This window comes from Euprymna scolopes, chromosome 45 (assembly GCF_053919585.1).
Source record: "Euprymna scolopes isolate OS-2025 chromosome 45, ASM5391958v1, whole genome shotgun sequence".
Classification (NCBI taxonomy): domain Eukaryota; kingdom Metazoa; phylum Mollusca; class Cephalopoda; order Sepiida; family Sepiolidae; genus Euprymna; species Euprymna scolopes.
Window position 1 is genome coordinate 8112892 of NC_136526.1, and position 25081 is coordinate 8137972.

At 47.3% G+C, this 25081-nt stretch overlaps 1 protein-coding gene across 3 annotated transcripts in view; it reads left to right on the forward strand.

Moving 5' to 3' along the window:
* Positions 1 to 22448, forward strand: part of LOC145269032 (transcriptional adapter 2-alpha-like) — a 97153-nt gene extending 74705 nt beyond the window's left edge. For all 3 annotated transcript variants that reach the window (XM_080124627.1, XM_080124625.1, XM_080124626.1), the window contains 2 exons: positions 20867 to 20940; positions 22154 to 22448. In XM_080124627.1, the coding sequence (XP_079980753.1) occupies positions 20867 to 20940; positions 22154 to 22244 (165 nt within the window). In that variant the 3' untranslated portion in view covers positions 22245 to 22448. The remainder of the gene's footprint in view (positions 1 to 20866; positions 20941 to 22153) is intronic.
* The last annotated feature ends 2633 nt before the right edge of the window (positions 22449 to 25081 follow it).

The following is a 25081-nucleotide window of genomic DNA, read 5'->3' on the forward strand; positions in this document are numbered from 1 at the left end:
GACAGGGTACGTTTAACCAGCACGGAAACTCCCTTCCCCCGCGGGCTGCCATATGCTGAGAAAACCTCAAAGTCTCGGGCCAGCACCTGACAGTCCACAGAGGAAACGAAATGCGTCTCCTGAATCGCAGCGACATCCACTCCCAGGGAAAAGAGGTCGTGCCGGAGGCGAGCCGCCCGGCCCGATGATCTCAAGCCCCTCGCATTCAGACTAGCCAAATTCAAAGCCATGGTACCTACCTTAAGGTGTGTTACACTCAGCTCCGAAGTCAGCCGGGGAAAGGACACCGACGTTGTGTGCAATGCTCAAGGTGGTCAGGTTTTTCATGTCCTGACCTTCTCTCACAATGTCGCCGACATCCAAAGGGTAAGTCAATTTAAGGGCCCTATAGAGTGACGGATGGACCAACACTGGGACCCTTCCCTTGCATTGTTTTGCGAGTTCCTCAAGGGAAGGGTCATTTTTCCTAATCAGTTCAATTCCCGGACCAGCCCCTTCAGCGGCTTCCAGCATTGTCCACACGTTGGTTTTGCAGGCCTCAGGAAGCCTGACAAAAGTTGTTAGCCGTGGGGCGTTTGGGAAATTAGAGGGGACATTAACGTCTTTTCCCCCTATCTGTTGGCAGTCCAGCAGAGGTTTTAAATTTTTTCTCTGCCGGTGTGGTACGCCCATTGCCACAGACAGGGGGTCTACAGAACAAAGTTCCTCTCTCGTTTCGAGGGCGAGAGTCCCTGTTGGAGTGAGTCCGTAAGTGGGAGAATCTGAAGGGTCTCTCCCCCTCCCGGGTTCATTCTTTTCTTTCTGGGATGGCGGCTCAATTTGCATTGGTGTGGGGACGAGTGTCTGTGTGGTGTCTGGTGTTGGTGTTGGTGCGGTGTCTGGTGTTGGTGTGATGTCTGGTGTTGGTGTTGGTGCGGTGTCTGGTGTTGGTGTTGGTGCAGTGTCTGGTGTTGGTGCAGTGTCTGGTGTTGGTGCGGTGTCTGATGTTGGTGTTGGTGTTAGTGCGGTGTCTAGTGTTGGTGCAGTATGTGGTATGGGGGTGGAAGTGGGTTGTGTTGTTGTTAGAGGTGGTGTATGCTCACAGGGAGTGGGGGCTGCCTTTTCTTCCCCTTTCCTTTTCTTTTTTATTCTTTTGAATGAACCGGGGAGTGGTGAGGTTGAGTTCCTCTCCCTCTCACTAGCAGATTCATCCTCAGAGGAGCAGTGTTTTCTTCGCTTGATCCCCGTCTCAATTGGTGTGGGGACCGTTGGTTGTTGCTGCTCCTCTAATTGTTGTTTCTCCGGTTGATGCTGTTGCTTTTCTGGTTGCTGCAGCCGTTTTTGTTGCTGCTGTTCTGGCTGTTGCTGCTGCTGCTGTTTTTGTTGTTGCTGCTGTTTTCGTGGCATTGGTTGTGGAATTGGCCGCGGCAGCTGATGTTGTTGCTGCGGCTGGTTCAACGGCTGGTTTGGCTGCTGCTGCTGTGTCTGCTGCCATGGCTGTTGCTGCGGCTGTTGTGGAGGCTGCTGTTGTTGTTGCTGCCTCGGTTGTTGGGTTGGTTGTGGGACGGTGGCAGATGGGATTGTGGGCTTCCGTTTCCGCCTCATTACCGTGATCCATTCCTCCCCTTTGGGCTCCTGCACAGTTTTGGGTTTCCTTGGTGCTGGGGTTGGTGCTCTGGTTGCAGGAGTTGTGACAGCCTGTTTGGACACTGGTGCTGTCTAAGAGGTTGGGACCGCCTTTAGTGTCACTTGAGTAGGATTTGACCTTTGAGGGCAGCTCTTGGCCATGTGACCCTGTTTTTGGCAGAACCAGCAGTGCGGACGACGCCCCTCCACTACTACTGTCATAGTTGCCTCCTTAAATGTCAGCTGTGCTGGTATCGCCTGGAAGCCTTCTTTCTTTAGCCTCATGGCCACAGTGTAGCTGCCCAAGTGCATGCCGGTTTTCGACCGCACTGGGGTTATTTTTTCCACCTCGCCGAATTGTGTGAAGAAGGATCCCAGGATTTCTGCTGATATTTGCATAGGTACATTGAATACCTGCACCCGGGTCCTTGTCCTGCCCTGGTATTCGGGCTTTAGTTTTGTTCTCCCATACTTAATTTCCTGTAGGGAGAGTCTCTCCGCATCTTCCTTGGTGGGTAGGAGGATGTCCCACATGGCGTAGCTCCTCTGGTACAGGTATAATACCGGGATGTTTAGCTTGTGTAGGAGCCCTGCCATGTCTTCCTTTTTCATCCCTAGGAGGCGGTTTTCCGGCATATCCGAGATGATGAGGGAGAGCACTCTGTCTTCGATTGCCTCCCAAGCGCCTGGCACTGGTTTAATTTCTGCCCCCTCTATGTATTGTCTGTACTTGGTCAAGTACAAGTCTCTATACTCTTGAGGGGACAGTTGCTTCTCTACAGTCTTCCCCCATGCCGACCCTCTTGTTGGTGTTGGATCTTTGGTGAGGTTGGACTGTTTTTGCTGTTCCTTGGCGGAAGGGTTGCTATTTTGAGGCGCATTTCCCTTTCCGCTTTCCTTTGGGACCGACTCTCCCTGCTCTATACTTCTTCCAGGAAATACTTCCCTTTTTGGGGAGTCGGCCTCCTGGGGAGCATTGTCCTCTTTATTGTCCTTGGGAGCTTTTGCCCCTTTTGTTTTGGGGAGGTCTAGGCTGTATGCCCCCTCGTTTTCTTGATTTGCTCCCCTTTTGGGGCAGTAGCCCTCCTGGGGAGCACTGTCTCTCTTATCGTCCTTTGGAGCTACTGCCTCTTGATTTTTGTAGTCAGAGCGGGATGCCCTGTCCAACATTGTTTTTTCTCCCCTTTGTGGGGAGTCGCCCTCTTGGGGAGCACTGTCTCCCTTATCGTCCTTTGGGGCTACTGCCTCTTGATTTTTGTTGCCGGAACGGGATGCCCCGTCCAACATTGTTTTTTCTCCCCTTTTTGGGGAGTCGCCCTCTTGGGGAGCTGCTGGTGAGTTTTCTCCCTTCTGAGGGGCGTCCTTTGGTTTAGTGTCCGGGCGGTATGCCCCGTTGCTTTTTGCTTCCCCTGTTGGGGAGCCGTCCTCTTGGGGAGCAGTTTTTCTTGTTGTAGCCTCCTGGCTGGGGGTATCTGTATTGGTGGTCCCCGGGCTGGGGGTGTCCATTTTTGAAAAAAGCTCTCTCTTCCCTGTATAAATTCACCAAAATGAGTGACGTGGAGTCGGCGTCCAAATTGGGAGCCGACTTTGGCGCCAAAAAGAAGTGGCGCCAAAGGCGGCAAGAGGGGAGATAGAACTGAGAGAGGGAGTGGGAAGTTAGTGGAGGGAAGAGAGAAAGTGTTTCCGACCCTCCCTCGCGGGAAGGTCGTAAATTATCAGCTCGGATCCCTCCCCGTGGGGGAGGGGGGAGAGCAGAGAAAGAAAGACAAAGTGGGGGTGCCGACAGAACGCTACCCAACAAGCTCTCCGGGCACGAGAATGTGTCGCCAGAACAAGACTGCCTATCGCTGTGTATGTATCAGAGAACAGATACTACACTTTGAGATATTAAATCTTTTATTCATGTTAAAAAAATACAGTAAAATTAACGGTGAACAAAAAACTTAGGCACATGGCCAACTCAAAAGGGGGGATTTTGGGGGTCGTTGGTCATCCTTGTCGCTCCAGAACTAAACAAAGTCAAAAGTTTCTCCCAGCTAGTATCTTCTTTCACCATAATACCGCATTCACCCTTTCATCTTGGGGGACGTCCTAGTAACTCCCAATTTTTAAAACATTTTTTATTGACGTGTAAAAACAAAAAAGATAACAATAAAATGGTAACAATAATTCATTTGTGTCGAGGGCGGGGGAACAAAAAACAAAAGGTGATTAGTAGGACCCTCCCAACCCCGTCTAGTTGATAGACTGCCCGTTCCACTAGGTTTGTAAAAGGAACCTCGCTTCTGCGGGTCAGTCTCTAGGTGGGGATGCCCTCTAGATGGGGGTGAATGGAGAAAAGAAAATTTTGTGGGTAAGGGATGGAGGTTAGTTTGTATTTCTTTTTCTCCAAGATGGGTAAAATTTAGAGGAAGGGGTGAAAAACAAAAATTGCAGGTAAGAGGGGATGGGGATCTTGGAGGCTTCCTAATCGGGGAGGGATGGAACACACACTCAGCTAGCTGAGAGACTACTTGTTTAATTTAACTTTACAGAACTGCGCGTTCCACACCTAGGCGGGGAACACGTATTCGAATTTGGCTCCTCTTCGTACACACAGACTTGCCACATGTATCCATCTTCTGTCAAATGCCGCGCGATGCAGCCTTCTTCTATCACATCTGATCTTCACCCGTAGTTGGTGTTTAAAGAACGCGATCAGATCTTGATCAGAAAAAGACAACACCCCCCGGCAACCTTGCAGACGCGACGTCCAAATCACCATTCTCGCCACGGCCAGAATCGTAACGTAGACCATTTGTCTTTCCCGGTCCCACGGCGGCCTCACGTTGTCCACAACATTGGATACAGTAATTGGGCGAGGATGCTCAGGATCGATGCGAGCCGTCACCCCACTGACATACGACCAGTACTGGCGGAGTTCGCGGCAATCAAAGAAAGCGTGATCCGTAGTTTCCACAGCCGTTGTCCCACAACGGGGACAATCGGGCGACTCCAGAAACCCAGAACTGCATTGTATGTTGTTGAGTGGAAGTGCATTTCGGGCCAATCGCCAGGTCAGAGAGAACTCCGAATTGTTCAGATGACTCGAACCTGGCGCCCAGCTCCACGCGGAGCGGATCTCACTCTGCTGCCACCCCAAACGCGCGCATAGCGGGTCGTCAGCGGCCTCCCTCACTAGATCCCTGTGGAGTTCCCTACGGGTAGCAGTCACAAGGTCACTGGACCTTGGTAGTCGTTTTAGCGCGGCTCGGCACTCTTTCATGTAGGCAGATTCTCCCCGCGGCCTGCGACGGCTCTCGATGGAAGGGTCGAGAACGAGGTCGGGGAAGGCGGCAGTAACCACGGGGTGCCACGGTTGGTCCTCCTGCATATAGTTGCTCAGGAAGGCCAGTCTCTCAGCATCTCGATGACACTTCAAGTCCGGCATTCCCAAGCCTCCCTCACACGGACGTTGAATACAGACCTGTCTGCTCACCCAGTGTCTTCCTCTGTCCCAAAGGAGCGAGGACAAGAGTTCGACGAGAGCTTTTAGGTGTTGTGCAGGCAGGGGAAGTACGGCCAGTCGGTAAAGGATGAGAGGAAAGACGTAAGTGGCGCACGCCTCAGCTCTACCCTTTAAGGAAAGTTTCCTAGGAAGCCACGAACTGACTGCAGCCTCCACCTTTGACCGTACCTCCAACCAATTCTTGTCAAGCTGGAGACCCGGTCCGAACCACACGCCGAGGATCCGGACCGGGCCATCTGTCCAGCTGAAGGGCGCAGGGAGGTTTGCGTTGCCACTCCATGCGCCCAACCGCAGTCCTACCGACTTGTTGCGGTTTATCTTGGCCCCTGTAATTCTTTCGTACTGTGTGAGTGCCTCCGACACGACCTCAATGTCTCTGGAGCCCGACACGAAGATCGTGACATCATCGGCGAACGCGGATACCTTGGCAGCTGAGCCGCCAGGCAGAGCCATTCCGCGCAGGGCCGAATTTGCCTCCCCATGTCTCAGCTTGCGGAGAAGAGGCTCCAAAGCCAGGACATAAAGCAGGGGCGACAGCGGACAACCCTGACGAACCGACCGAGAGATAACAAAGGGTTTCGAGCGCTTTCCGTTCACTTGCACGACAGCCATGGGCTGCCGATACATTATGGAGATCCACTTGCAAAAGTCCGGTTTAAAACCGGCGGCCTCTAAGACAGATGCCAGGAAACGATGGTCGACCCTATCGAAAGCTTTGGACTGATCTAAGTTTATCAGCGCGGCTTCTGTGTCGTCATCTATTCCCCCCTCTAGGATCATGCGGATCAGGTGCAAGTTGTTCTGAATCGATCTCCCCTTCACAGCGTAGTTCTGTTCTGGTTCAACCAACTCGTCGATAACAACCTGCAGCCGATTCGACAGGACCTTGGCCAAAATCTTCAACTCTGTGTTTAGCAGAGTTATGGGCCTGTAGTCATCTAACTCTTCCCCTCCATGCCCGTCACCTTTCTTCAGCAATGTGATCACTCCCTTGGTCACCTGCCCTGGGATGGATCCCTGAGCAAACCAATGGTTGAACATATCCGTCAGAAGAGGCAGAAACATGGGCGACAGCCTCAAGTACAGTTCGTATGGCAGACCATCAAGTCCTGGCGATCTGTCACAGCTGACCTGCTTCAGCGCAGTAAAGACCTCCTGCTCCGTCACCCGGCCCTCGCAACCAGCCGCTCTAGCCGCCTCGAGGCGGGGAGAGTCGGCCAAATAGTCGCTAAACTCAAGGACCGGAAGATCGGGCTGCTGCGTAAAACGCTCCTCGAAATGTTCTCGAAACCCCTCGCAGATCTCCCGAGTCGATTCCAGGGTGCGTCCATTCGGATGTTTGATTTTTGCAATATATTTGTCCGAGCCACGCCTAGAAACCTCACGGCGCACGTCTGCATCAGAATTGACTGCTTCGTTGCCTATCTTTCTAAGCCTAGCTCTAACTACTTGGCCTTCGTAACGCTCGCTAGTCTCGCGTAGAAGGTCCTGCTTAGCTAGTTCCTGACTAACCCTATCACCCTCCCCGGTAGCCTGGGCTAGTTTCTGCTCTAGCTTCTTCTTCGTCTTGGCCTTATCTAGTGCGAGGCGCTGGGCATACTTGACGGAGAAGCTTCTGATCTTGGCTTTGAGACCTAACCACCACTTACTCCCGGTAACCGCCCCCACTAGTGCCTTTTTAATCAATTCTCTTAACTGATCTTGGAAGTCTTGTCTCTCCAGAAGGGAGGTGTTTAACTTCCAGTACCCCGCTAACTTAGGCCTATTTCCTAGCTTCAGCCGGGCCATAACTAATTTATGGTCCGTCTGGCCTAGCCAAGTGAACGTGGGACAAGATAAGAAGTCTACTTCGCCTCTCCTAACTAACATCCTGTCCAAATAAGTATTTGGATAGGAGGAAACACTATTGGTCCACGTCCACATCTCCCGCCCTGGATGCTCGACCCGAAACCTGTCGACCAGACCGCATCTAGCCATCAGATCAGCCAGGCTGGACTCGCACCTCTCCGATCCTCTAGCTCCGCCTCCTACCTTATCTATGTCGGGGTCTAAGATGGAATTCCAATCCCCCATTAGCACTACCCGCTTCCGACAATCTACAAACGCGTCAAGCTGACTGAAGAATGAGACCCTCTCACGAGCGGTGCTGGGCGCATGAACCGCAATCACCCGAAACACAGAATCTTTTACGGCAACATCGGCCACAACCAGCCTACCCACTGCATCTCTATGGACAACGTCGACCGTCGCCGACAGGGTACGTTTAACCAGCACGGAAACTCCCTTCCCCCGCGGGCTGCCATATGCTGAGAAAACCTCAAAGTCTCGGGCCAGCACCTGACAGTCCACAGAGGAAACGAAATGCGTCTCCTGAATCGCAGCGACATCCACTCCCAGGGACAAGAGGTCGTGCCGGAGGCGAGCCGCCCGGCCCGATGATCTCAAGCCCCTCGCATTCAGACTAGCCAAATTCAAAGCCATGGTACCTACCTTAAGGTGTGTTACACTCAGCTCCGAAGTCAGCCGGGGAAAGGACACCGACGTTGTGTGCAATGCTCAAGGTGGTCAGGTTTTTCATGTCCTGACCTTCTCTCACAATGCCGCCGACATCCAAAGGGTAGGTCAATTTAAGGGCCCTATAGAGTGACGGATGGACCAACACTGGGACCCTTCCCTTGCATTGTTTTGACAGTTCATCAAGAGAAGGGTCATTTTTTTTAACCAGTTCAATTCCCGGAAACGCCCCTTCAGCGGCCTGCAGCCTTGTCCACAAGTTGGTCTTGCAGGCCTCTGGAGTTCTGACAAAGGTTATTAGGAGTGGGGCGTCCGGGAAATTTGAGGGGATATTTACATCTTTCCCCTCTATCTGTTTGTAATCGAGCAGAGGTTTTAAGTTTTTCCTCTGCCGATGGGAAATGTCTGTGGCCACAGATAGAGGGTCTACATAACATAGTTCCTCAGGGGCAAGGACCTTTGGTCTGCAAGAGGCAGAGGAGTCTCTCCTCTCCCTCGGTTCATTCTTTTCATTTTCTTTTTGGGGTAGTGGCTCAGTTTGCCTTGGTGTGGGGACGGGTGTTTGTGTGGTGCCTGGTGTTGGTGTTGGTGTTGGTGCAGTGTTTGGTGTTGGTGCGGTGTCTGGTGTTGGTGTTGGTGCGGTGTCTGGTGTTGGTGTGGTGTCTCGTGTTGGTGCGGTGTCTGGTGTTAGTGCGGTGTCTGGTGTTGGTGCGGTGTCTGGTGTTGTTGCAGTGTGTGGTTTGGGGGTGGAAGTGGATTTTGTTGTTAGGGGTGGTGTATGTTCACAGGGAGTGGGGGCCACCTTTTCTTCCTCTTTTCTTCTTTTGTTTTTCTTTTTCATTCTTTCGAATGAACCGGGGAGAGGTGAGGTTGAGTTCCTCTCCCTCTCACTTGCGGATTCATCCTCAGAGGAGCAGTCTTTTCTCCGCTTGATCCCCGTCTCGATTGGTGTGGGGACCGTTGGTTGTGTCTGCTCCTCTATTTGCTGCTGCAGCTGTTTTTGTTGTTGCTGCTCTCGCTGGTGTCGTTGCTGCTGCTGCTTCTGCTGCACTTGCTGATTTTGCTGTTGCAGTAGTTGCTGCTGCAGTTGTTTCCGCGGCATTGGCTGCGGTGGCTGTTGTTGTTTCTGCATTTGCAGAGGCTCCTGCCTCGATTTTTGGGCTGGTGGTGGGACGGTGGCAGAAGGGATTAAGTGTTTCCGCTTTTGTCTCACTACCGTGCTCCATTCTTCCCCCTTGGCCTCCTGGGTGGTTTGAGTTTTCCTTGGAGCTGGGGTTGGTGCTGCAGTTGCAGGGGTTGTTGCCGCCTGTTTTGGTGCGGGCGTTGTCTCAGTGGATGTGACCGCCTTTTGGGTTATTGGATTAGGGGTTACCCTTTGGGGGCAACTCCTAGCCATGTGGCCCTGCTTTTGGCAGAACCAACAGTGTGGACGACGGCCCTCCACCACTACCGTTATGCTGGCGTCTTTGTATGTCAGCAGCGGTGGTATTGCCTGAAAACCTTTCCTCTTCAGCCTCATTGCTATTGTGTAGCAGCCCAGGTGAGTCCCAGTTTTTGACCGTATTGGGGTCACCTGTTCTACCTCACCGTACTGGCTGAAGAGGCATCCTAATACTTCCGCAGGTATTTGGGTTGGCACATTAAATACCTGCACCCGAGTCCTTCTCTTGCCCTGGTATTCAGGTGTTAGTTTGACTCTCCCATGCTTTATTTCTTGGAGGGAGAGTCTCTCTGCATCTTCCTTGGTGGGTAGGAGGATGTCCCACATGGCGTAGCTCCTCTGGTACAGGTATAATACCGGGATATTTAGCTTATGTAGGAGCCCTGCCATGTCTTCCTTTTTCATCCCTAGGAGGCGGTTTTCCGGCATATCCGAGATGATGAGGGAGAGCACTCTGTCTTCGATTGCCTCCCAAGCGCCTGGCACTGGTTTAATTTCTGCCCCCTCTATGTATTGTCTGTACTTGGTCAAGTACAAGTCTTTATACTCTTGAGGGGACAGTTGCTTCTCTACAGTCTTCCCCCATGCCAACCCTCTTGTTGGTGTTGGATCTTTGGTGAGGTTGGACTGTTTTTGCTGTTCCTTGGCGGAAGGGTTGCTATTTTGAGGGGCATTTCCCTTTCCGCTTTCCTTTGGGACCGACTCTCCCTGCTCTATACTTCTTCCAGGAAATACTTCCCTTTTTGGGGAGTCGGCCTCCTGGGGAGCATTGTCCTTGGGAGCTTTTGCCCCTTTTGTTTTGGGGAGGTTTAGGCTGTATGCCCCCTCGTTTTCTTGATTTGCTCCCCTTTTGGGGCAGTAGCCCTCCTGGGGAGCACTGTCTCTCTTATCGTCCTTTGGGGCTACTGCCTCTTGATTTTTGTTGTCAGAGCGGGATGCCCTGTCCAACATTGTTTTTTCTCCCCTTTGTGGGGAGTCGCCCTCTTGGGGAGCTGCTGGTGAGTTTTCTCCCTTCTGGGGGGCGTCCTTCGGTTTCGTGTCCGGGCGGTATGCCCCGTTGCTTTTTGCTTCCCCTGTTGGGGAGCCGTCCTCTTGGGGAGCAGTTTTTCTTGTGGTAGCCTCCTGGCTGGGGGTATCTGTATTGGTGGTCCCCGGGCTGGGGGTGTCCATTTTTGAAAAAAGCTCTCTCTCTTCTGTATAATTCACCAAAATGAGTGACGTGGAGTCGGCGTCCAAATTGGGAGCCGACTTTGGCGCCAAAAAGAAGTGGCGCCAAAGGCGGCAAGAGGGGAGATAGAACTGAGAGAGGGAGTGGGAGGTTAGTGGAGGGAAGAGAGAAAGTGTTTCCGACCCTCCCTCGCGGGAAGGTCGTAAATTATCAGCTCGGATCCCCCCCCGTGGGGGAGGGGGGAGAGCAGAGAAAGACAGACAAAGTGGGGGTGCGGACAGAACGCTACCCAACAAGCTCTCCGGGCACGAGAATGTGTCGCCAGAACACGACTGCCTATCGCTGTGTATGTATCAGAGAACAGATACTACACTTTGATCTTGTCCCGAAGGCCAAGCAACAAGAAAAAAAAAAAAATGCTGATGTCACTACCATCTATGGCAACACATCAGTCCATAAATGACAAAGTTCTCTCTGATTCTCTCTCCTCTGATCTTGAGCACATGGTACAATAGGGGAAGAGGTGGCTGGTTAATTTTAATGCATCTAAAATCAAACTTCTAGTTTTACATCATCAACGCTCTGATCCCCATTTGGCATCAATTGAAATGGATGGGGAGGCTCCATGTTTTGACAAGCTTCTGGGATTTACCTTTACTTCTGATCTGAAATGGAACACGTGTTGTATATTGGTTTATATTGGAGGAGATGTTATATTAAAATGTGTCATGTGTTATCTAGTGGATGTAAGACATTGTTCTTTTAACAGACAGATAATAAACGTATAAACTGTATGTATGTTGTTTAATCACGAGGACATGATATTGACGTGTAAACTGAGTCATGTTGTATCAGACTTATCACACAGGATATTTTTACAGTTCATATGTAAGAAGAATAATATGTTTCATACCTTTTTTCTTGAAGAGTTCTTCTGTATCTTCCCGCTGCTCCGTGACGAACCATGAAGTGATCAGCATCATCCAATTAAGACATCTGTTCTTATTTGTGAAACCATTAAAACAACTCTTTATATTTTTATAATATAAATTTATTACAGTTGTCTCAAATGGTTTTCACAGGATCTGCAGTTTGTCTACATTTTCTATTCTTACAGCTCGTTCCCTAGCTGTGTGTCCACCCCTGTCTAGACGTCTGTCCGCTCTGGTGGTCAATCCTCAACTCTCTGACTCTCTCCAAAACTAACTACATCACGTGTTCTCTTACGTCACCTAATTACGTGTCTCAGACCAACCTAATACACAACTAGTTATTTGTTTATTCGAAACCCCACAATGTTTACATATATTTTCTATTTTTGCATTCCTTTTGTCAATCATTTCTTCCGCAATTTAATTGTTTATTCTTCTAATCATAATAACGGATCCAGCGACCATCTGGCGCTCAAATCAATTAACAAGAGTATAATAACAATAATAATAATGTTTTGACCCCGCTTGCCACAGTTAACAGATACTACGCTATGATCACAGCCTAAAAGGTCATAACATTGCACTCCTTTCCTTCCTATTTTCAAAAATGTACGGCATACATTTTTCCTATACGCTCCATTCTCACCTTATTCATTACACCTGCGAGCCAGGAAAATGTCAGATAATATCTCCGCTATGCATTTTCAATATATTTTCCTTTTTTCAATAAATATACGGCGCAGACATATGTTTTCTATGTCTCCCGTCTTAAATAATTTATTCGGCCGGACCCTTTTTCACGGCCTATATGGCATCATTCAGGGATGTGGGTAAAGTAACCTCATGTTCGTTAACAGCTGCCACTTTAGCCATCCCATGCCAATTCCAATATCAAGGCACCTCCCGCCTTATCTCAAAAAAAAATTTGACGACATCTCATCTGACTTCTTTTATACAGGCGTTATGCTCTAAACCTTTAATTCACAATAGAGGAACATTTTACTTCTAAAGTTCTTACGTATCAGCGGCATCTGTTCTATCTTTTTTTTTTATTCTTTCTCCTACTTCAGATTCACTACATAGTGGAAGGGAGGGGTACCAATTAAACTGTCTGCTCTATTTGACGTCCTCTTTCCAACTCATCTATTTTCTCAGCCAACCAGAACACACGACAGACAACTCGTTGACATTTATGCTGATGTCCCTATTTACAATGCCTCCCCACGGGACAGAGTTAGACACCAGGGTCGTTTTTTAATGTGGAGAAAAGGAACAAAAATAAAAATTGTCTCAGTCGTGAAGGATTTATCCTCCACTGACAGAGAACAAGAAATTGAAGTGCAGTATCTGAAGAACAGATACTACACTTTGATCTTGTTTATATATTTTATTGAGAAAGAAAAAATTGAACATAAAAAAAACGTACAAAAAATTCAATCCAACAAAATTAGGCACAAGGCCCTACAAGAAATTGGGAGGGGGAGGGTACAGGGTCTTTTTGACTATGTAACAGATGAGACTTTGAAGTCTTACTCTTGACTGGCAACATTTACCAAAATACCTCAATCACTCTGTGGATCCTAATCTAACTAATAACCCCAGCGTTCAATGTAAAATTTAACTATGTACAATTTGTATATTCATTTCTGTATGTTGTGTGTGCATTTTTTTTTTTTTTTTTTCTTTTTTCTTGTGTGTATGTGTGTATGTGTGAGAAAATAAAGTTCGATTTCATTAGAAAGAGTTCTTGAATTAATTGGCATAAAATGTTCGTGGAGTGGGAAAAAACTAATGAAAATGTTCATTTCAAAAATAAGGAAAATCTACTAATGTGTTGTTAGTAAGACCCCCCTGTACTATTCTATGTGGCTAGATCCCCCACTGTTTTCCGGGGAACCGAAAACAAGCAGAGCATCCCTAATGGGGTTTGGGGAATTCGCCTTAATGGAGGTGGGAGAAAATAAAGCAACGGATGGAGGGGGTAGGAAGGTGACCTCTGAGTAGGGGGATGACCGGGGGCATCAGAAAATAAAGAAGAGGAGCAGGGGGGTTGGGCAGACTCAGAGGTTCTCTAATACCAAAAAATAAAATCAGGAACAGGATCTCATTTGTACCACCAGTCAAGAGTTACTTTACTGAACTTATAATGCTAACCTAGGCGGGATGGGTTCCGTAGGACCCAGCACCGCCCATGCCATGCCTAAGGAGGGAACACGTATTGAAACTTGGCTCCTCAACGGATGCACAAACTAGTGCCCACCTCTTGTCAAATTCCACTCTAGGCAACCTCTTCCAATCGCATCTGATCTTTACTTTAAGCAAATGTTTAAAGTAAACGATCAGATCCCGATCAGGAACAGATGTCCCTTCGTGGACCAACTTTAGGCGCGTGATCCAAATGGTCATGTGCGCTACTGCTAGGATCGCCAGGAAAACCAAACTTTCCTCCCTGGGGAACGGCGGCTCCATGTTGTACACAAAAGTTCCTACGTCGAGATCGAGCAGACACTCGGCATCGATGCGAGCTGTTACCCCCTCGACATACTTTAATAGGGGCTGTATCCGGCTGCAACTAAAAAACGCGTGCTCGATTGTTTCGGGCTCGCGTTCGTCACAGCACGGACAAAAGCGGCTGGTATGTTCTTTATACCAGAAAAGTACGTCGAAGAGGGGCAGCGCATTTCGGACCAGTCGCCAAGTCAGGGAGAATTCCGAGTTATTCAGAATCTCCCGTCCCGGCGCCCAACGCCATTGAGAACGGACAACCTCCATCGACCATCCCATCCGCCTACAAAGTGGATCCTTCGCGGTCCCCTCCACTAAATCCCGATACAGTTTCTTCCTTGGCTGATCGAGGACATTGGTCCCCGGCAAAGCTCTAAGAGCGGTTCGGCATTCGGAGAAGAACTTGGACTCCCCCTTCGGTCTACGACGACCTTCTACCGAAGGGTTGGGTTTGAGATTGGGAAACGAGTTCTCAACCACAGGGACCCAAGGAGCGTCTCCTTCAAGCGAACGACCCAGGAAAGCCAATCTCTCGGCATTTCTATGACACAAGAGACTGGGCTGACCCAGGCCTCCCTCGCTCGGATTTTGAACACAGACCTCTCTGCAGACATAATGCTTACCCTCGTTCCACAAAAGTGAATCGAGGCGCCCTTGTAAGCGGGTTAGTCGTTCTGCAGGGAGAGGAAGTACAGACAAACGGTAAAGGATGAGCGGAAAGACGTATGTAGCACACGCCTCCGCCCGACCCTTCAAGGACAATTTCCTTCCAATCCAAGTCTTTACTGACGATTTGACCTTAGACTGTACTTCCGACCAATTCTTTTCCAGCTGAAGTCCCGGTCCAAACCAGATACCGAGAATGCGGACCGGTCCATCGGTCCAGCTGAAAATACCTGGAAGCGAGTTTACCCCGGTCCAGGCCCCCAACCGCAGGCCAACAGACTTGCTACGGTTGAAGATGGCCCCTGTTACTTCTTCGTATCGAGCGAGCGCCTCGACCACCGCTTGAACATCCGTGAGGCAAGACACGAACACGGTGACGTCATCGGCGAATGCGGAAACCCTGGCTCGTGTGCCTCCAGGGAGAGCTATTCCGCGCAGGACTGGTGTAGCCGCCTCGTCCCTTAACTTGCGAAGGAGGGGTTCCAACGCCAGGACATACAACAGAGGCGACAGCGGACAACCCTGTCGCACCGACCGAGAGACAGCGAATGACTCCGACAGCTTACCGTTGATCTGCACCGCTACCGTCGGCCTGTCATACAGAACAAAGATCCACTTGCGGAAGTCCGGATTAAATCCGGCGGCCTCTAGCACAGATCCTAGGAACCGATGGTCGACCCTATCGAATGCTTTGGACTGATCCAAACTGATCAGCGCGGCTTCGGCGTCGTCTTCTGTCCCCTCTATGATCGAGCGTATCAAGTGCAAATTGTCTTGAATCGATCTCCCCTTCACAGCATAAGTCTGGTCCGGTTCGATCAAGTCAGTGATGACAACCTGCAAGCGATTCGCAAGAATCTTTGCCAAAATCTTTAACTCTGTGTTTAGCAGAGTCAAGGGCCTAAAATCATCAAAGTTTTCCCTCCCACCATGCCGTTGACCTTTCCTCAGCAATGTGATCACACCCTTGGTCACCTGTCCAGGGATGGAACCCTGGGCAAACCAATGGTTGAACATATCCTTCAGAATAGGGACCAACATGGGCGACAGCCTCAAGTAAAACTCGTAGGGTAAACCATCAAGCCCCGGGGATTTGTTATAGCCGACCTGCTTCAACGCAGTAATGACCTCATGTTCAGTAATAAGACCATCACAGCTAGCCGCCCGAGCCGCCGTGAGGCGGGGCGAGTCAGCCAAATAGCTGCCAAACTCATCAACCCTGAGTCCGGGTAGTTGGGTGAAGCGCACCGATAGATGCTCCCGAAACCCCTCGCAGATCTCCCGAGTCGATACTAAGGGGTGTCCTTCCAGGTTATGTACTTTACGAATGTACCCATCCGAACCGCGCCTTAAAGCAGCCTTACGCTAAACAGCGTCAACATTCACAGCCTCGTTAGAAACCTTGTTTAACCTAGCCCTAACTACTTGACCTTCATACCGCTCGTTAGCCAAGCGGTTGAGATCTTGTTTAGCTAGTGCTAACTCTAACCCCCCCTCCACCGCCCGGGTCAGCTTATCCTCTAAACGCTTCTTTGCCTTAGCCTTATCTATCGCGAGGCGTTGGCTATACTGGACAGAGAAGCGCCTAATTTTGGCCTTGAGACTAACCCACCACTTACTCCCTGTAACCGCCCCCACTAAAGCCCGCTGAATTAGCTCAGTGACCTTCAACCGGTAGTCCTCCAGCTCCAACAAGGTGCTGTTGAACTTCCAGTATCCGGCCAGTTTAGGCCTAGCACTTAAGCTCAAACGGGCCATAACAAGTTTATGGTCCGAGTGTCCTAGCAAGTGGAACGTGGGGCAAGATAGGAAGTCTACATCGCCTCTTCTAACTAACATCCGATCCAAGTAAGTGCTTGGATGGGAAGGCACTACAGGATGCCACGTCTACATCTCCCGCCCCGGATGATCCAGACGAAATCTGTCGACGCCATCAGGTGAGACAGACTGCTGTCACACCACGCCGACCCGCTAGTCCCCCCAACCTTATCTATTTTGGGATCAAGGATTGCATTCCAATCCCCCATTAAAACTAACCGTTCCGGATCCACTAAGAAGCCCTCCAACCGTCGAAAAAAGGTTGCCCTCTCTACAGCAGCATTGGGAGCATAAACAGCAACAATCCGAAAAACACTACAATTAACAGCAACATCAACAACAAGCGCCCGCCCGTCCTCGCCTGCGTGAACAACATTCACCGACGCTGACAGGGTGCGACTCACTAGCAAGGAGATTCCACGACTATAGGTATTGCCATATGCTGAGTAGACATCGTAATCGTTTACCAGCACCTGACAATCCCCGTCACAAACAAAGTGGGTCTCCTGGATAGCGGCAATATCTACCTTGAGGGACACCGAGTCTCTCACAACGCGCGAGGCCTTGCTTCGACACCTGATGCCCCTCACATTCAATGTAGCCAAGTTCAAAGACATGATCACTTACTTCAAGCACTGTCACAGACGGGTCTGAAATCCTGGGCAGTGAGGACATGGCAGGCCTGGCCAAGGCTGCCGGTAAGTAAATCCGATGAAGGTGATCCATCCTTGGCCACGCCCCCCACGTCCAGGGGGAAGGTTAGTTTGAGTGCCCTGTATAGCGATGGGTGTACATACATGGGGATTCTACCCTCACATTTAAAGAAAATGTTGGTCAATGAAGGATGGTCCCTATCCACCAGCTGCTGGCCTGGGATCGCATTCTTCGCTGCCTTAATCATTGCCCACATTCCTCCAGTCCTAGCGTCCTTGTTGACCCTAACGAAAGTGGTCAACAAGGGAGCGTCCTTGAATTTAGTGGGGTCTGTTACTAGGTCTCCACCGACTTTTTCAAAGTTTTTAAGTTTATTGTACCGGACCTTCTGTTGTCCTTTAAGGTCCGGAGCCGGTTGGAGAGGGTCTGTTTCACAAATCCTGCTTCCTGGCAGGAAGGGGAGCTTTTTGGTCCGTTCAGTGCGGACTTTGGGAGTGGGGGAGGGGACCTCTTTTGGTTGATGGGGAGGCTGAGCGCTTGGGGAGGGGGTATCCTGCTCGTTTTCTTCTTTTTGGCTCCTGTCACGGGATGAGGGGCGGGAAGAGTTTCTTGGGGCCTTTATAGGAGAGGGGGAAGGTTGTTCGGGTTGCTGGGGTGTTGGGATCACAGGGGGCTCATCCTGTGTTGTTGTTGCGAGGGAGTCCTTCTCAGTCTCAGTGGGGGTAGGAGGGTTTGCGCGTGTCTTGCGGCTTTTCCTCCTCATGGCCCTCCTGATCTCTGTTGCGCTCAGGGCCATAGAGACTGTTGTTGTCTCTTCCTCTGCCTCTGACGCGGCCTCCTCCTCAGATTCTGGTAGTTTCCTCTTGTTTGAGGAGGAGGGTGTCTGTGTGTCCATTTTCTCCGTCTCGCTCTTCGGTTGTTCTTGGTCTTGGGTGACTGTCTGCAAGGATGGCTGTTTGTTGATCTTGCCTTTCTTTACAACCGTCACCCAGCCTGTCGGTGCCTCTGGAGGATTTGCGGCCGGCGCGGGAGCAGCGGCTTGATTTGTTGTCACGCTTGTTCCCGCCGCTTTTGTGGGCTTCTTCCCTCCATTCCTCTTTGGACAGTCCTTCGCCATATGCCCTTGTTGTGTGCACAGCCAGCAATGAGGCCTCCTCCCTTCCACTATAAGGGAGAGTGTCCACTCTCCGAACTTGAGTGTGGCTGGGATGGCGTAGAATCCAGCCTTGTCCAGGACCATCTGTACTTTGTAGTCCCCGGTCATGATGTTTCTTAATCCGCGGACCGGGGTGACTTCCTCTACGTCTCCATACTGGCTTAGGATAGCCCCCAGTTGTTTGGCCTCCATATAGCAGGGGACGTTTAGAGCAGAAACATTTGCTCTCCTCTTGTTCATATAGATGGGTTGGAGCTTTATGTTCCTGCTCTGATGGCAGGTCCTGGACAGCCTGACTGCGTCTTCGGAGGTGGGGAGCAGAACATCCCACTGTGCGTAACTCCTTCTACAGATGTAGTTGGCGGGAATGTTCTGTTCCAGCAACACGTTCATCATGGTGTCCTTGTTGACGCCCGTCAGACCCCTTGTCTTGGTGTCTGAAGTTATCAGCGAGAGCACTCTTTTCTCCAGAACTTCCACTTGACCCGGGAGGGGTTGGATGTTGTTCCCCTGGGTATACTCCTTGTAAGTGGAGTCGAAGAGTGCTCTGTAGTCTTCGGGCGTCAACTTCCCTTGCTGCTCTTTGGGGCCCCATGCCGGTCCTCCATCCTGGTGGGTGTCAGCTGGACTCGGGTTGGGGGGCGTAGCTGGTGTTGTGGGGCTCTCTCTTGTTATGGGCATTTTTGGTTTCGGAACTGGGCCGTTACCAGGCAAAGTAGGCCATTGTGTCTTTGGCGTTGTTTCGTCCTGGCTTGGTTTGCTCTCCGGGCCGCTCCCCTTTCTTATTTTCTTCCTTTGCTGGGTGGCTGTCCCCTTGGGGGATGGAGGTGTCTCCCCTTCTGGTGCCGTGTTCCCAGCTGGAGCCTTGGTGAGTACTGTCAAGGGTGTCTCTCCTTCCAGCTTGCTTTTGTTACCACTGGCCGGAGAGTCACCCCTTTTCCGTATTTGGTCCTCTTGGGGAGTGTTGGGGGGCCAATCACTGTTTTCCCCGCCGAATAGTGAGCAGATGGAGGCTATTACGTCTTCATCCAGCGCCTCGGTTTGGTCCGCGGTGCTGTTTTCCTCCTTTTCTGTTGGGGAGTCGCCCTTTGGGGGAGCGGGGGATGGGTTCCCCGGTCTTCCTCCCTTGGTTCTGCCGTCCTGGGGTGCAGCTGGTTGGCTGGGTTCTGCACTTTCCCCAGCTAGTGACTTAACGGCAGCTTTTTCCGCTGGGTTGCCCTCGTGGGGAGTGGTTGCAGGTGCTTTTCGGGGGGTCGCCGCGGGCTGCGGCCCTACCCTCCCGCTTTCTTCCAAGGTTGCCGCGCGCCGGGGCCCTACCTTGTTTCCTGGCGCCGTCTCGCCGGGAGATGCATCAGCTCCCTCACATAGGGAGTCGTTCGCAGTTGAGATGCTGCGCATTTGGGGTGACGTACCCCTCCTGCCTGGCATCGTGGCGGTTGCACTGGCCGCTGGCGCGGACCAAAGTGTAGTGGGGGAAAAGAAAACCCAGGGGAATGGAGGGGGAGGAGGGGGAGGAGCGGACTTTGAAGAAATTAGAGTTTTTTGACTTCCCCTCACGGGGATGTCGGGTTAGCAGCTCAGATCCCCCCGCGAGGGGGGAGAGCAGAGAAGAAAGACGCAGTGGGTGCTAGCGGGTCAGAGTGCCGCGTCGCAATTAAGAGAGAGAGGGGATAGGCATCCCTGCCCACAGAGGGGAGCAGAAACGAAGCACCCGCCCTACCCCACGTCACCCTACCCACTAACTTACCCCAACGGAAGCGAGAAAGAGAACCCTGTCTGCTCGATCCACTGGGAGAGCAGCGAAGATAGACAAAGTTTGGGCCTGGCAGGTCAGAGTGCTGCTCAGGCAATTAAGTGTGGAGAAATTAGACCATCCCCTGTCTCTAGAGGGAAGAGACCGGAACGAAGAAAAAACGCATGCAAAAAACAACAAAAGCAGGTCTCAACTACCAGCTAGTGGTGTTGGTCCCGAGATTCCAGTCTCCCAAAAAAGGGGATCGGTTTCCGGGTCCAAGCTCCCACAAATGTGGAGTCGGTCCTTTAGGTCCTGACTCCCCAAAGGAGGGGGTCGGTCCTTACTAACGAAGGTTAGTATGAAAACACCTTAACCTAGCCCGAAAGCCCGGTGGCAGAAAGTTTAGTAACTGAGAGAACAGATACTACACTTTGATCTTGTCCCGAAGGCCAAGCAACAAGAAAAAAAAAAAAAAGGCTGATGTCATCTGTTCTATCTTTTTTTTTTATTCTTTCTCCCACTTCAGATTCACTACATAGTATATTAAACTGTCAGACAACTCTCTTCCGGTGCAACTTGTCCAGTTTTCACCTCAACATGTTGCAACAACTTTTATGAAAACATAGTTTCACATCTCATAACTTGTTTACTTCCAATTAGATAGACAGATAGATCGACAGATAGCTATATAACAGATAATTTCTCTTTTGTTCAACAATTATATAACACTAATACAATCACAGCTTGGTGGTTTATTCTTACACGTCCCGCGTCTGAGACTCTCCCCCGCCTCCCTTGGGAGGAGACACCTTCCAGATCATCTTCTGTTGATGTCCTGAATCTAACTCAAATAGTTTCCCAGCTAACCAGAATACATGACCGACAGACATATACTTCCGATGAGTTGGTCAGAGCTTCCTGTGCGAACCTGATCGATCACCAAGTTTGATGCATATTGACATGTTTTCATAATATCTCAAAACAGCCTCACATCTCGTCTCTTGTTTACTTCGCCAGTTAGATAGCTAGATCGATAGATAAATGGCTAGATAGATTGATAAACAGATACAGAGATAGATATATTGAAAAACTGATACAAAGATGTATCAATATATAACATAATTTCTCTTCTGTTCAACAACTATATAACACTATTTTTTCCAGCTCGGCGGAGTGCTCCACCTTTGGATATTGTTGGACTTCCTGGTTATGACAAACTTTTCCCAAATGAAAAAGAGGTACAGTTTTTTCCTTGTTTTATTATTTTCTAATTCCCTTCTTTGATATCTCCATTAGAAGAGGAAACATACTTAATACCTACAATCTCCATATATTCACATCTGCAGGAAATCTGCCCATATATCTATTTACTTTATTATATGTACACACTGAACACGACATAGCTTATAATTTTACTTCCAATTATACATGTACTGTATTGTACACTATATATATCATTCCTTAATTGGAATTCATTTTTTGAGATGAGCATTATATATATTAATTTATTTTTATTTCGGACTATTATTCTCATCTTTATTAGTTGTTGTTTTTGATCTTTTATTGGTTTTGTTTATTCACAACGTTTCGGCCAACTATTCCTCTGGCCTTCGTCAGGTGGTAACCGCGACGGATAGGAACTTCGAATCTCCTGACTGCATTCTCAGCCATCACAGCCATTCGTAGTTGTTGTCGTCTCACCACATTTTGGCCAATTAAACCTCTGGAACGCTTTGGGTGGGATTGAAACCGCTATCTTCAGACAATGTTCATCTGGAACTGTAGAGATTCAACGTCTCTATCAACTGCACCACAGGCCCCGAAGAGGAATAGTTATGAATAAACAAAAACCAATAAAAGATGAAAAACAACAACTAATAAAGATGAGAATAATAGTCCGAAATAAAAATAAATTAATATATATAATGCTCTCCTAAAAATGAATTCCAATTAAGGAATAATATATATATAGTATTTTATGTTTCTTTTTAATTTTTTGTAACCTATTTTAAAATTCTTTTTGCAACTGTATTCCTTTTGATTTTTTGTAACTTATTTTTAAATTAAAAAAAAAATTTTTTTAAATGGCCATTAAAATTTCTACTTTTTTTTTTTTTTTTAAATTATAAAGCTATGTGCTATTGTTCGTTTTTTAATTTTTTGTAACTTATTTTAAAAATTTTTTTGCAACTGTATTCTTTTTGATTTTTTGTAACTTATTTTTAAATTAAAAAAAAAAATTTTTTTAAATGGCCATTAAAATTTCTACTTTTTTTTTTTTTAAATTATAAAGTTATGTGCTATTGTTCGTTTTTTAATTTTTTGTAACTTATTTTAAAAATTTTTTTGCAACTGTATTCTTTTTGATTTTTTGTAACTTATTTTTAAATTAAAAAAAAAAATTTTTTAAATGGCCATTTAAAATTTCTACTTTTTTTTTTTTTTATAAAGCTATGTGCTATTGTTCGTTTGGTGCCTGATGCCTACCTGGAATTCAAGCGACTTTTGGAAAAGGAAAGTCAAAAGTATGACGGAACTTTAAAATTGGCACAAGCGCGACATCTCATCAAAATTGACGTGAATAAAACTCGAAAACTTTATGATTTTTTGGTGCAAGAAAAAATTATCCGGAAAGCGCCACCTTAGAAATTTGTTTTCTTTTTTTAATTGTATTTCTTTTTTTTTTTTTTTTAATATTTTTTATTTTATATATATGTAAAGAGAAAAATAAAAAGGAACAAACCGAGTCATGTGTCCATCAACATTTCGTCTTTATTTCAAGACTTCCTTGAAATAAAGATGAAACGTTGAATATTTCCATTATTCTCATCATATATATATATACATGTATTTTTAGAAACGTTTATTATTGTGTGTATATATATATATATATATATATATATTTTAAAACGTTTTTATTGTATATACATACATACATGCATACATACACACACACAGGGTGACCCCCCCCCTAAAAATTGGGCCTCAACTCTAATTAGGCCCCGTTTCTTAATGTTTTGTCCGACTGAAATTAAACTTTGGCCATAACTAGTTTAATATATTCAAAACATCACATCAAAACACTACGGTCTTTGGCCGTTTTTTTCTCCTCCGTTCTACAGCATATGTTCTAGATTACTTCCATTTAGCTTTTGTGATTTGGGGGGTTACCCTGTATATATTGTAAACGTTTTTATTTTATATATATATATATATATATATATATATATATATATTTTTTTTTTAAACGTTTTTATTTTATATGTATATATTTTTTAAAAACATTTTTAATTTATACATATATATAATCTTTTTTAGAAGTTTTTTTATTGTATATATACATATATATTTGTTAAAAACGTTTTTTAATTTATATGATTTTTGCATCATGCATATATTTTTTTATTTTGCATCAAGTGAATATTTATTAAAAATTAATATCTGAACATTTTTGTTTTTTTTATTTTGTTTGCAAAAACGGTCAATAAGTTTTTGTTTATATTTTATGTTCTTATCTAACCACTTATTTAACCAACTTTTGTCCTCTTGTCCTAAACGTATTAATGGCCCGTGACTCATTTAGTGTTTGTTGATTCACAGTACATTTATAACTGTTGTTGCGTGGCCTTCTGTGTCTTTTGGCCAGGATTCGCTAACGTTTTGGGGAAGCTGGGTCCTGCTATAACAAGACAAGCCGCATGCAAGGTAGACACAAGATGTCTGTTTTTATATGTGTTGGTTTATTTCATTCCAGGCATCTCATCTTTTGCAGCATGGAGTGAAATCGATGATCTCGTACTTGTGTTTTTCTGCGTCTATTTGAAGACCATCGTCCCCTTATGATAGATATATTTCTGTTTAACTTTAACTGTCTTGCTTCTTTGGTATCTCCAATCCAACTCAGTAAAATCAACTCAGCTTATTCAAACCGGAACCCCTGAAATGTCATTTCTGGTTCCTCATTCGTATGCCTTCTAGTGCAACTTGATCAGTCAACCAAGTTTGATACATGTCACAACATTACCCTTTAACCTTTTCTGCACCTCAACTTGTTTCCCACGATTCAATCTTTGTTGTTTACTCTGCTAGATAGATAGACAATTAAACAGATAACAGACAATTAATTGCTTCTACCCGGCGTTGCCCAGCATTTACCTAAAACTCTGAAATATGTATATCTGAATTTAAAAGTTAAAAACCGCAAGACCTTTCTTATTTATTTCTTGCAGACTATTATCCTCATCTAGTTGTTTCACATTTTAGCCAACTATTTGTCAGGTACTTAACCGTGATGGGATAGGAACACTAAATCTCCTAATTGCATCCTCAGCAATTACTGCCTTCCACAGTTGTCGTCTCACCACGTTTTTGGCCAACTAAACCTCTGGCCGGCCTTTTTGGGTAGGATTGAAACCGATATCTTCAGACAATGCTCACCTGAAACTGTAGAGATTCAACGTTTCTATCCACCTTTGATCGGTCACTGAAGTTTGATACCTGTCACAACATGACCCTTTCTGTACCTGCACGCTCGTTTAACTTAGTTTCCCACAATTCAATCTGTTGTTTACTCTGCTAGACAGACAGATAGATAAATAGATATACAGATAATTAAATACTTCTACCCTTCGTTTACCTAACAAGCCGAGGTATTGTTTTGGTTACTCGGACAATTATCCTCATCTTCCACGTCATTGGCACGTTTTGGTCGCTGCAACCTACAACCTTCCTCGGGTGTTAAATTCCTTTCCTTTTCTCTACTAGGGAAAAGAGGGGTTAGCTCTACATTGCAAGAATTTAAACCGTGTGTTTGAGGGTGGGTCCGTAGATCCAAAAGAAAGTTCGATCTTCAGGGGTCAAGGATATTTTTTAAAGCTTTCCTATGACTCGATTTCATGGGATATCTATGCTAATTGTCAATATTAGTGAAAAAACGTTTTATGAAACAGAGGACAAACATCTCACACATATTTTCATTTAAAAAAAAAAAAACATTTAAAAACACAATGCAAGGGAGACAACTCCAAAGGAAGGAAGGTTTTTTTTTTTTCGGAAGATTGGACTTTTCTTTATGATCTACTGACACACTCTCAAACCCACGGTTTCAGAATTCTGGCAATGCAGAGCTTACCCCTCTTTTCTTTAGTTGAGAAAAGGAAACATGAATTTAACACCTGAGGAACGTTGCAGCGACCAAAACGTTTTGCCAATAACACCCAAGGTGAGAATAATTGTCCGAGTCACCAAAACAATACAAGCATTCACATCTCATTTCAGAAATTCAGTATTGCAAGTCGAGATATGTTCATCTGAATTTAAAAGTTAAAAACTGCAAGAACTTTCTTGTCAATTTGATACTTACTGCATGTGTTCTTCAGA